General features: G+C 41.0%; 1 protein-coding gene across 1 annotated transcript in view; it reads right to left on the reverse strand.

Annotated features, from left to right (window-relative positions):
• The window catches only part of RGS7BP (regulator of G-protein signaling 7 binding protein), a 109451-nt gene that overhangs the window by 17776 nt on the left and 79311 nt on the right, over window positions 1–12364 (reverse strand). The window contains exons 4-5 of the mRNA XM_013972744.2: window positions 2536–2683; window positions 461–531 (exon numbers count right to left, since the gene is read on the reverse strand). Of these exons, the coding sequence (XP_013828198.1) occupies window positions 461–531; window positions 2536–2683 (219 nt within the window). The remainder of the gene's footprint in view (window positions 1–460; window positions 532–2535; window positions 2684–12364) is intronic.

Raw genomic sequence — 12364 nt, forward strand, 5'->3', positions numbered from 1 at the left:
TAGGCTCTGCAGTTGTGACGCACAGGCTTAGTTGCTCTGCAGCAAGTGGGGTCCTCCCTGACCAGGGATGGAACCCGGTCTCCTGCATTGGCAGGCGAATTCTTTACCACTGAGCCACTGGGGAAGCTGGCTGTGAACTTCTTAAAGACAAGGGTCCAGTCTTCAGCCCTTCTGTGTTTGCCACACACGGTGTAACAAGGTAACAATGAATACATGCTCTCGACTGACAGGGCCAGAGAAGGAGGTGTCTGTTATCAGAGTGTTTCTCTGCGCCCCTCAGAACAAAACTGCTTTCACCTGATAAACTATTCTCTCATATCTTCTCAAGGAAAGACAAATGTATGCTCAGTGCCTTCAATTGTTTGTGTAAAAAACACTTGCTTTCATTTCTCAAGAAACAAGACCCAAGGTTATCGTGTGAAAAACATCCTCTGCCTCAAAAAGGAATGACAAGACTCACCTTGATTTTTCAGTGGTAAAGGCATAGTTTCCCTGAGTTTGCTTAAAAGGTTTTTCATTTCTCGCATGTCTCTGTAAAATTGATAAAAAGAAAAAATAATCAGCTGTACATTTTGGAAACGCAATCTCCAACTGACTGTTCTATGACACAACTGAAGGACAAAGTCTGTGCCTAAGTGTACCAGTTCAAGCCTCCAGTAGGCAAATAATTGCATTTATTTTGCTTTTATAAGAAGAAGAAGAAGAAAAAAAAGCTGAGTTGGGTTGGCTCTGAAGGAATGAGAACTACTCTGACAAACATTTCCACAGGGCATTCTGCTAGCAGGAGCCCTCCATCTCTGCTGTTAGCTGGACCTGGCTGAGATGAGAGACGAGCCTCTGGTAATGAGGACAGTACTTCAGTTTCCAAGGGCAGGTGAAGGACACGCAACTAGGCATCAGGGGTGCCCTGGGCAGAGCTGAGGCTGGGCAATTCTGTTCTCATGTGGTCCCAGTGCCGTCCTCGCTGTGCATTCACTCCATCGCCTCTCATTACTCGACTGAGTCAGAGTAACACAGGTGTTAAGCATTTCCAAGGGTCAACACATTAAATTGACTTGGAATATTTTTTAAAAGCCCTCCCAGTAATTTTAAAGTGCAGGCCAGCTTGAAACCCATAGTTCTCTTAGGGCAAAGTGATAGGGAGAAGCAAGGAAGCCCTCTCCCGTAACAGGTCTCCTGTGCCTACTTCTCCCACTCGCTCCCATCTCCTTTGACCAGAATCTGGATTTTGAGGCTGAAATGAAACACTGCCAGTGCTGAGGGGTGGACTCTCCTATTATTATTATCCGCCATAGCTTGCTGTCTGACAAGCTTACAAGACTTGATTAGTGCTTCTGTTCAAGGTTTCTGAAAGTGAAAATGGCTTTGCTGATGGACTATAGCCTGACCATGGTAGGTTTTTCTTCCTGGGAATAGAGCAAAGCATTTTCTACTTTATAAATTAAGAGAAATCACTCCCTCATCATTTGTCTATAGTTCTATCAAATCGTGCCAACCAGCTTTATTGTTTGAATTGTTGGATTTCCAAGCTTATACAAAGTCCAAGTTTTATTAATAGCACATAATTACCACATGCTTCAATTTTCTATAAACACAGAAATTTGGTAATTAGCTTTAGAATTATATTACAATCTGAAAGTAAAACCACAATGGCTATAAATGCCACTGTGTGTTACATTTCTAAAAATAAAAAAATAAAATGTTCATTATCTTGTCAATGACTCAACCCCACACACACAGAGCTCTTGGTGGAATTGCCCAGCGTTCATTCAGCTGCTCCACGTTGGCTCTGGGGACATTAGTAGCAAAGGACAAGAAAGCAGTGCGAAGGCCAACAAACAAGGGGCTGATGCCTCTCTGTCTCAAAGAATGGAATTTTTAGCATCAAGATGTGATTATGGTTGTATTGTTATTGCTTCCGTTTCCCAAGTGAAATAAAATCACTGTAGAATCTCTTCTTCCCAAGAAAGAAACTGTCTCTGGCCTTGAGCTACCGCTTGTAAAGACAAATGCATTAACATGCTTTGACCACTAAGGGGCCATCAGCTAAATCCCAGGAGAGGTAGAGAAGACAGCTCTTCAGAAAACTGTTAACTAGATAGATGCCTCAGCTCCCGACTGGCCACTAAATAGGCCATCCCATACACCTGAAATCTGAAGATCTCCTGGAGGTATCTTTGCACGATTTCGAGTTATTCTCCCTTAAACAAATGGAAATTTTGGGACCCAGCCTGGTGAGTGAGCAGTGATGGGTATATAGATTCAACTTTCTTGCTTCCCAAGGAAGCACTCGGCTTGCATCTCCATGGAGATGCAAGGCTGATGGAGTGGAATAAGCAGAGGCTGGGAGCCCACGTCTCCTGGCAGTTCTGTTGCCATTCTGTAGATGGATTTGGACTCCTTACTGTCTCTCATCTCGGTTTACTGAGAGCTCTGTTTTCTGAATCTGAAAGAAAAATAATGTCAACCCTCTGTAGCCCCTAAGTATTAATTGGAGGAGGACTGGCAATCTATTTAGGGTAACTTCCCACTTACCTTTCAGTGTTCTCAATGTCTGTGGAAACCTGCCAGGAATGTTGCTGAATATCTACAGGGGATGACGAGGAGTCCTCGAGAGCAGGTGTTTCAGCACACTCCTCAATTTTGCAATCCAGACTCTTGCTTCCCCCTCCAGGCTCCTTTCCTAAGGGAGTGGGTGTTAGTAAAGAGAAGGGGATAAGAAATCATAAATGCAAATCCTATACCCAAGGTATCATTGTAGACTTTGGCTATGCTTTGAGCCAAATGTTCCATTAACCCTAAAAGCTTTTATTAATCTTTATTAATATTATTATTATTTATTTATTTTGGCTGTGCTGGGTCTTTGTTGCTACACATGGATTTTCTCTAGTTGCGGCTGGCAGGGGCTACTCTTCGTTGCAGTGCACAGGCTTTTCATTGTAGTTGTTTCAGTTTGTTAAGGATGGGCTCTAGGCTCGCTGGCTTCAGAAGTTGGGGCGCACAGGCTTAGCTGCTCTGTGGTATGTGGAATCTTCTTGGAGCAGGGATTAAACCTGTGTCCCTTGCATTGGCAGGAGGATTTTTAATAGCTGGATCACCAGGGCAGCCCCTAAAAACTTTCTGAACACTAAAGTGATTTGTGTGTGTGTGTGTGTGAGGAGCATATTTTCACAACATTCTGGGACAGGTATCTTGAGGTCAATTCAACCTGTAGTAAGGGCCCTGCTTTTGAGGGAGTATTGGTGAGTGGAATCAGGTTGGCTCGGGAGAAGGGGAGTTAGCCTGCCAAGTCGTGCTGCTCTTTCGTCCTCAGATGCAGGGCCAGAAGCAGGTGACACCCAGCAGGAGGAACAGGAGCTCCTGGTGCTCTCTCTGACTCTGACACCAGCCCTGTGGGCCTGAGGGAAGCAGCAGAGATTAAGGACCTGCCTTCCGTTCCGTCGGCTCTCCAGCCTCCTCCAGTGTATCCTTCTGTGAAGGAAGAGCCCAGTCTCAGGATCCGGCCACACTCTGTTGAGACCATTAGTGTCATCAGCTGAAGCACCTTGCACTGAGAAGCTGTCCATAGCAGTGCGTTGCCAATGCACTAAGACTTGTACTCACCGCGACTGATCTTAAGGGAATAAATCAAATGCTTTCTGGAAACAAATCTCCAAATTGGTTAAGCCATAAATTCCTATGACATTACATGGGAGGTATAGTCTGTGGCCCAGGTGTCCTCTGTTAATGCCTTTTATTCTACCTTGAACATCTGTGTATCTGCAAGGAGCTATCTTGCTATCATGAGAAGGGCCTGTGAGGCTCAAGAACAGGATTTGAAACCTGGCCTTTACAGTTGTTCAGTTATTCATTCATTCACTCACAAATGTTTCCTGAGTGTCTGCTAAGTATCAGGTACTGGACTTGATGCTAGAGATACAGAAGTGAGAGACAGACATAGTCTTTGCCTCATGGAACTCAAAGTGCTGGAGATAGACAATTTAAAAAATTTACAAATAATTACAAAGCTGTTGTATAATATGATGTAATCTGGTAAAAAGTGGGTAGCTATACTGTTTCACTCTTTCAACGAGTTTTATTTGTATTATGTAACTACAGCTCTAGACTGGCTGTCAATAGTTATAGCCTGTATCATTGAATGTTCATGAGATAGCAGCTCCACCTGGTTACCTCTTAGCTCAGTTTTCTTAACCATCATGTAATTGTTTTTGCATGCTAAAAAAAACAAAATATAAAAACACTTAAGAAAAAGCAGGCTGTTATGGTAAAATCTAATGGGAATCTTTCCCCTTGGGTTCCTGATTTGAAGGGGTCTAGCAAAAATTTTATCCCTGTCATTTCTAACCCGTGAGTTAGGAACACAAGGAGAAAGAGACAAGCAACTAACTGGTAATTGTGTACCATTCATCAGCCTATAGTAGAAATGGACCTCTGAATATTCAGTCAAAGCACAAACACAAGTTTACTGGTGAAATTTTTGTTCCTTTTGTGTATACTTTATGCACACTGATCCTGGGTGATTTAATTGCCTTTTCCAGTTTTATGGTATTTCTGTTGGTAGAGATTAATCAGGTACATAATTTAGCATACTCCCATTTCCCAGTTGGAAGGCATTGGCTTCTTAGCATTTGCACTCATCTCCTGGTAGAGTGCACAAGTGCAGTCCATGTGGAACCTACTTCTGGGCGTTCAGCCTTGGGATGTGAATCTGAGCAGTGGTGGCTAATATTTGCGTAAGAGACAAAACAGGGTGTGTCCCCCCTAAAACAGCCCAAAGCTCTAAAGGAGAGGCCCATCTGAAAGCACGCATGGCTCCTGTTCTGCTCCTTTGGTGCTGAAATCTGTGGAGAATGGAGTATGGTTTGGGCAGCAAATTGGAGACCCAGAAGATGCACACAAATTCTCTGCTTTATGGGCTCTGCTTGGCGTGGGACCACTGTAGGCCTTGTCCTGTGGTCAGGACTAGAGAGCCCAAAGCTTTCCTTCGTGGCAACAAGGGAGAACTCAAGGCAGTGTGATGTTCAGACTTAAGAGTCCTCCCTCTACCTCCTTTGTATATTCACCTCTTACACACGAAGGCTTAGATGGACTCCAGCCCACAGTGACTTTGTTTACTCTTACTGCTTGTGCTAATTCTACTTAATAAGGCAAATACATTCTATAACTTTTTCAAAGTAACATAACTACTCATGTTTTCCTGAAACAGGCCTATGAGCTTGCAATGCCAAGTATACCCTCCTTTCCCTCATTTTTCAGAGCTTAGGTCTAATTCTGCTAATGCAGATGAACAAGAATGGAAAACCTAGATGCTGGACCTGCAGTTTGGTGCTTTCTGTCAGCTCACGAAATCTCTGCAGAATTTTGATCATACTATATCTTCTCTGGCTGGCGCATCATAAAAGACAGGAAACTGGAGTGGTTTTCAATTTCAGAACATGTATTCAGGTCAAAACTGCCTTCATATACTGAGAGCACTGACTTGACACTGGGCATCTTTCCCACTGCAGTCCCTATGTATTGCCTTCATAGAACTTACCACTGTTAGAAAGTATGTTATCTATTTGCTAACTAGCTTATTATTTGCTTGCCCCAACCCTACTCTAATCACTCATCTCCAAACTGGATATGTAAAGTCTGTAAGGCCAGGAATTTATCTGTTTTCTTTAGTTCTGTAAGCCCAGTACCAAGGATGAAGTCTTACACATTGGACAATTTCAATAGATGTATGGCATTAAAAAAGGTAATTATATATGTTATACAACTTTCTTCACCATGCCATCATGGTTAGAGATACTTTCATATTAGTGCATTCTGATTGATCTCATGCTTTTTAATGGATGCATAGTATTCCCCAGCAAGGAATTGACATTGTCATTCTTCCCTTTCTTTACCGTATGCCAGTATTTGTATAGGACAGATCCTTTAATATAGAAAACTGGGACAAAGTACACGTATTCACATTTGGTACTTTAATACATATTGCCAAACTGGCCTCCGAAAAGGCTATGCTAATTTTTTTTTGGTGAGGGTGTTGGGTCTTTGCTGTGGTGCGCAGGTTTTCCTGTTGTGGAGGATGGGCTTTGCTGTCCCACAGCACGTGGGATCTTAGTTCCCCAACCAAGGTTTGAATCTGCATCCCCTAAATTGGAAGGCAGAGTCTTTACCATGGCCTACCAGGGAAGTTGCCGCCTATGCTAATTTACATTTCGCTTCCACCAACTCTGAATGAAAGAATCCATTTCCATACACTTTTCCCAGAACTTTAATTATCAATGTTTAATTGCTTATTTGATGGGGGAAAATAGAATCTTTCATTGAAGTTCTTTTTCCCTTTCTTTTATTACTACTGAGATTAAATTTGGATCATTGAAAAAGCAAGAGAGTTCCAGAATAATATCCACTTCTGCTTTACTGACTACGCCAAAGCCTTTGACTGTGTGGACCACAACAAACTGTGGAAAATTCTGAAAGAGATGGGACTACCAGACCACCTGAGCTGCCTCTTGAGAAATCTGTATGCAGGTCAGGAAGCAACAATTAGAACTGGAACAACAGACTGGTTCCAAATCGGGGAAGGAGTATGTCAAGGCTGTATATTGTTACCATGCTAATTTAACTTATATGCAGAGTACATCATGAGAAATGCTAGGCTGGATGAAGCACAAGCTGGAATCAAGATTGCCAGGAGAAATATCAGTAACCTCAGATATGCAGAGGACACCACCCTTATGGCAGAAAGTGAAGAATAACTAAAGAGTCTCTTGATGAAAGTGAAAGAGGAGAGTGAAAAACTTGGCTTAAAGCTCAACATTCAGAAAACTAAGATCATGGCATCCAGCCCCATCACTTCATGACAAATAGATGGGGAAACAGTGGAAACAGTGGCTGACTTTCTTTTCTTGGGCTGCAAAATCACTACAGGTGGTGACTGCAGCCATGAAATTAAAAGATGCTTACTCCTTGGGAGAAAAGTTATGACCAACCTAGACAGTATATTAAAAAGTAATGTGCCTTTGCCAACAAAGGTCCGTCTAGTCAAGGCTATGGTTTTTCCAGTGGTCATGTATGGATGTGACAGTTGGACTATAAAGAAAGCTGAGTGCCGAAGAACTGATGCTTTTGAACTGTGGTGTTGGAGAAGACTCTTGAGACTCCCTTGGACTGCAAGGAGATCCAACCAGTCCATTCTAAAGGAAATCAGTCCTGAATATTCATTGGAGGGACTGGTGGTGAAGCTGAAACTCCAGTACTCTGGCCACCTAATGTGAAGAGCTGACTCATTTGAAAAGACACTGATGCTGGGAAAGATTGAAGGTGGGAGGAGAAGGGGATGACAGAGGATGAGATGGTTGCATGGCATCACCGACTCAGTGGACATGAGTTTGAGTGAACTCCGGGAGTTGGTGATAGACAAGGAGGCCTGGCGTGCTGCAGTCCATGGGGTTGCAAAGAGTTGGACGCAACTGAGCAACTGAACTGAACTGAGATTAAATTTAATATTTTTTTGTAAGTTAATTGGCTACCTGTATTCATTCCTTCTTTACATTTTCTGTTCATATCACTTCGGCTGTCTTGCTGATTTGAAAGAGTTCTATCTCCATGATAGATAATGATAATTTCCACTGCAAGTGAAACTATAAATTACTAGCATCTGAAACTTGGAACTTTAGCAAAAGATGACTCATTGATTACTTTTTCAGTACTGTCTAGGTGTCATGGTTTATTAAAAGATTTTGCTTTCCTTGAGTCTGGTAATTTATTTGTCCTTGAAAATCATTCGCTAATTACATTTTTAATAGTATAGTTTTCTATTGTAACTTTCTAATCTCTAATGCTGCATATTGATGGCTGACAATTTTTTTGTATACCACTGCTTCTTGGATTTTGTATCTTCCTCTTTCCTGGACTCATTTTAATTTTTCTAAAATATATCTTTGACTATTTCAGAGGAGATCTTTGAATACAAAATTTCTTAGTCTTCATATTACTGAAAATACTTTTTGCTTCTCTCTCTGTACTCGCACTTAAATTCTAATTGGCTGGATATAAAAATCTATGTTCTAAGTTTCTTTCAGAACTTGGCTGATATTATTCTCTTTCTTCTATATATATCCAAGGATGCTATGTATGTAGACTGTTTATGGCCTTCTGAAATTTTTTTATCTTTAAACAATTGAGTTATGAAATGGTTCCTAAATATGTCTAGATATGAGTACTTTATACATTACTCTTTTTTTGGCATTTGACTTGCATTTGCAGTCTATTTTCTCCAGTTATTTTATATTGAAAATTTTCAGACCTATAGCAGACTTCCAGAATAATTCAATGAACACCCCAAATATTCTAGTTTCAACTGTTAATATTTAGAGCTATTTTTCTTTTTTTAACTTATTTTTTAATTGGAGGAAAATTGCTTTACAGTGTTGTTGGTTTAACCATATTTTTCTTTTGTCTGTGTGTGTGTGTGTATATATATATAGGCACATATATAGATTTCACAGATAAGATTATGTATATAATTTATATATATGTACAAGGTTTATAATTTTTGATGGGCCATGTAAAAGTTACAGACATTAATGATATTTCATCCCAAACACTTCAACATATATCTCCTAAAGAACATTTTCCTACAGAATCTTAAAACCATTATCACATGAAAAACTTTGTTTAACTTTAATTAAATCCGTGATTCAATTCAATTTGATGCAATACTATTATTTAATGGATGGGCTTCCTTAGTGGTTCAGATGGTAAAGAATCTGCTTGCAATGCAGGAGATCCCAGTGGGATCCCTGGGTCGGGAAGACCCCCTGGAGAAGGAAATGGCAACCCATTCTACCATTCTTGCCTGGAAAATTCCATGGACAGAGGAGCCTGGCAGGCTACAGCCCATGGGGTCGCAAAGAGTCAGACACAATGAGCAACTAACACTTTTACTTTATTATTTAATATATATATCTAAATTTTCCAGTTTTCCAAATATTCCACAATATCTGGTTTTCCCAGTAATGTCATTTATAGCTTTCTTTTTACATTGAAGGATTCAATTAAGGATTATACACCACATTTATCTGTCATGTTTCTTTATTCTCTTTTAATCTAGAACAGACTCCCGGTCTTTTTTCATCCTTCATGATGTTGATATTTTTGAACAGAGGGTCCAGACCAGTTGTTTTAAAGAATGTCTTTAAATATAGAATTGTCTGATTATTTCCATAAGTCTAGATTCAGAGTAAACATTTTTAGTGAGAATATTATAGAAGCAATACTGTGTCCTTTTTAGTGCCTTGCATTAGAAAGCACACAAGTGTTTGTTCCATTATTAATGAGGTTAGTTAAGTACTGATAGCACAGTCAAGGTGATTTCTTCCAGCATTTATAGGTGGAGGCATCCTTTTCCCTTTGTAATTATTAAGTAATATGTGGAGTGATTCATTGAGATGTTATAGCCTTCTCAATTAACATATTTCTTCCATTAGGTTTGGGGAAAGCTTTTCTATTTGTTGATTATCTATTTATATTTTCTCAGTTCTATCAGAATTCCTATTTCATGTTAGAGTCTCTGGATCGTATTTATCCCCTATATTCTAAATTCACTGTGGGGACTGAGTTCTGGGAGAGCAACTTGACTTGACCTTTCAGGTAGCTATTTTATGGGTTTCTGTTTGTTTTGGCTGCACTGTAAAGCATGTGGGTTTTCGTTTATTGACCAGGGACCAAACCAGCACTCCCTGCATTGGAAGCCCAAAGTCTTAACTACGAGTCCCTATTTTAAGCTCTCAGTATTTCCATTATAATAATTGTTAAGAACTGTGAAGGGTCTGAATTTCCTCCATGTGTGTTAACCTGCCGCAATCTCATGGGTACTGGAAAGAGACACAAGGCTAGAGACAAAGACAACTTTGTACACAAAACAGGAACAGAGTAGCAGCATTTGTGTGAATTTCTTGAGACCCCAGAAGGGTGTCTCATACCTCCACACACACAGGAGATAAGAGCCCTGAAATTAAGGACCCAAAGTCTTCTATAAGAAGACTTTATAGAAGAGACATGCCTTCGATAAGAAGGCATGTCTGCCCTTTGCTTCAGAGGGAAATATTTTCATTATACTGAATTGTAAGCATGCCTTGCTCTGGAGGGATACACAGTCTCTCTTTTTCAAGACATTTACTAAATAAACATCCTTGAAAAGATAGTGTGAAACAAAGGCAGTCAGTATCTCACTATGTAAGATATGCAGACATGCAAGAGACTGAAAAACTGTCTCCCAACACTAATTAAACCATCTACTGAAATTTTTATTTGATAGATAACACTTTCCTTTCCAACAAAACTGATAGATCCTTACTGCTGTAATGACTGTTTCTGAGCTGTGACAGACCTAAAACAAATCTCTCTGAGACTATGAATTACATTTATATTTTAAATTCTTCATCTGTTTCTACTTAAAATCTGTTCATCAAGCATTAGCTGTTTGCATATTGCCATTTGGTACATCCCTTTCAGGGTGTGGGTTTTTCTGTTGGCCTATCATTCTGATGAGCATCTTTCTTCTGGTGACTGGAAAAGGAGCAGGTGTTTGGCTGGACAATGCCTGTCTATAGCTTGTCTTCTGGGTGCTTCTCATCTCCACTGATAAGCTGACCTGGGTACACATCTTATTTCTTGGGTCCCGTGTTTGCTTGGAGTTTCTTGTTTACAAGTTCTACTCCAAAGAGATAGGTGGAAAAATTTAGCCTGAGAAAAAACACTGCACTCTTGTGCTCCCTTTCCTGTTCTGCAGCTGCCCTCATGGAGGATCCCAGTTATTTCACCCTCTGTTCTACTTTGCTGCCCAGACCCGACACTCACAGCAGGTGTCCTCCTGGGGCAAGCAATGCCTATCTCAGTTACTCAGTGTGGGGTAGTCCAGCTCTTCCTGAATGCAATTTCGAACATTCATTTCCCTGACAGCGTTTCCAGAAATCTTTCCTGTGATTTGCATTTGTTGACTCTTAGGTTGAAGTATCTCTGGAATCAATTTTATTTTTGTAGTATTTTTCTCCTGCATGAATTTCTTTTGTTTCTCCTTGAGTCTCTTATCGGCTCTGGCTTCCTTTTTTCATTTATATCCACCAATCCAGTCTCCATTGCTTTTGAGCTTTGAGAAATTCCTCAATTCTGGTTTGTTGAAATCATCCTTCCTTGTTTTTCAGGGCCACAGGAGACTGTTTTGTGTTTGCCGACCTTTATTTTTTTTTCCCCTCTTCCTCCCTTTATTTTCCCCCTGGTGTGACAGAGTTTTGGCAAATGAATTCTGAGTAAGAATGATGTATGCTTCTTCCAGATGAGCTTCTAAAAATCCTCCCATAGAAACCCTTATGCTTTCTTTTCTCCCCTGACCATTGGATGGATGTGGGGAATGGAAAGAACAAAAGGGCCCAGCCCACTCCGGCTCTGGGGTTGGACTCTGACATAAGTAGTGAACTCTTTTGTTCTAATCCGTTGAGATTTGGTGTTGTTTCATACAGTTGGCACCCTACCCTGACAAATACAAGAACTAATATGGATTTACCCTGTTCATTTTATCTTTTGCTGGTACTAATTCAGTCCAACATCTCTGGACAAGCTTCTTTTTCTCCAGGTATACTCCCTCTCTTTCAACAACAGACTGAAAGCAAATTCCTTTTGCTTATTCAATAATTATTAACTGAAAGTAATGGTGAACATACTCAAGGTGATCAATTCTAGAGAGGACAACAGACAACAGGTCAGATGTCTATCCCTCTATTTAACATGTGCCTGGGGAGCACACTGGGTGGGCCTAGGTCCAGCCATGGAGAGCCAGGGAGAGCTCTCTGCAGGGAAGTCCCATCTAAGTTTCAACTCAAAGAAAGCGAAGCGGCAGACTGTGAAAGGGTGGTGGTGGGATAGGGTGGGGTGGACAACATGTTATAGGCAGAGGAGCAACTGGAAAGAACTTCCAAATTCAGGTTCCTCAAAGTAGTTCAAGATTCCTTGAGTGTGGCCAGCAGGGTTTGGGGGGCAGGTGGGCTGGGGTGGCTGATTAGAGATGAGGTTGGAGAGGCTAGATGTTCTTTTGAGCCCCATCAGAAAGTCAGCAGGGGAGTGCCCCACACACCTGGACAGTGGCAGATCTGAGTTCTGCATCCCCAGCTTCCCCCCGTTGACCAGGGATCCTTGGAAGGAGCACCTCAGATGATGTCTGCGCTGCTCTCAGGAAAAGGGTCAGGCTGCTTCCAGACAGTAACTTCCTGTCAAAGTTTTACTTTGCCCAAGAGTCACTATGCATTTAAAATCATTTTTTTTAATTATGAAATGAAAAACTCTGTCCCCTGAAAAATCAATTTCAGGCCTCAGT

Source organism: Capra hircus, chromosome 20 (assembly GCF_001704415.2).
Source record: "Capra hircus breed San Clemente chromosome 20, ASM170441v1, whole genome shotgun sequence".
Lineage (NCBI taxonomy): Eukaryota > Metazoa > Chordata > Mammalia > Artiodactyla > Bovidae > Capra > Capra hircus.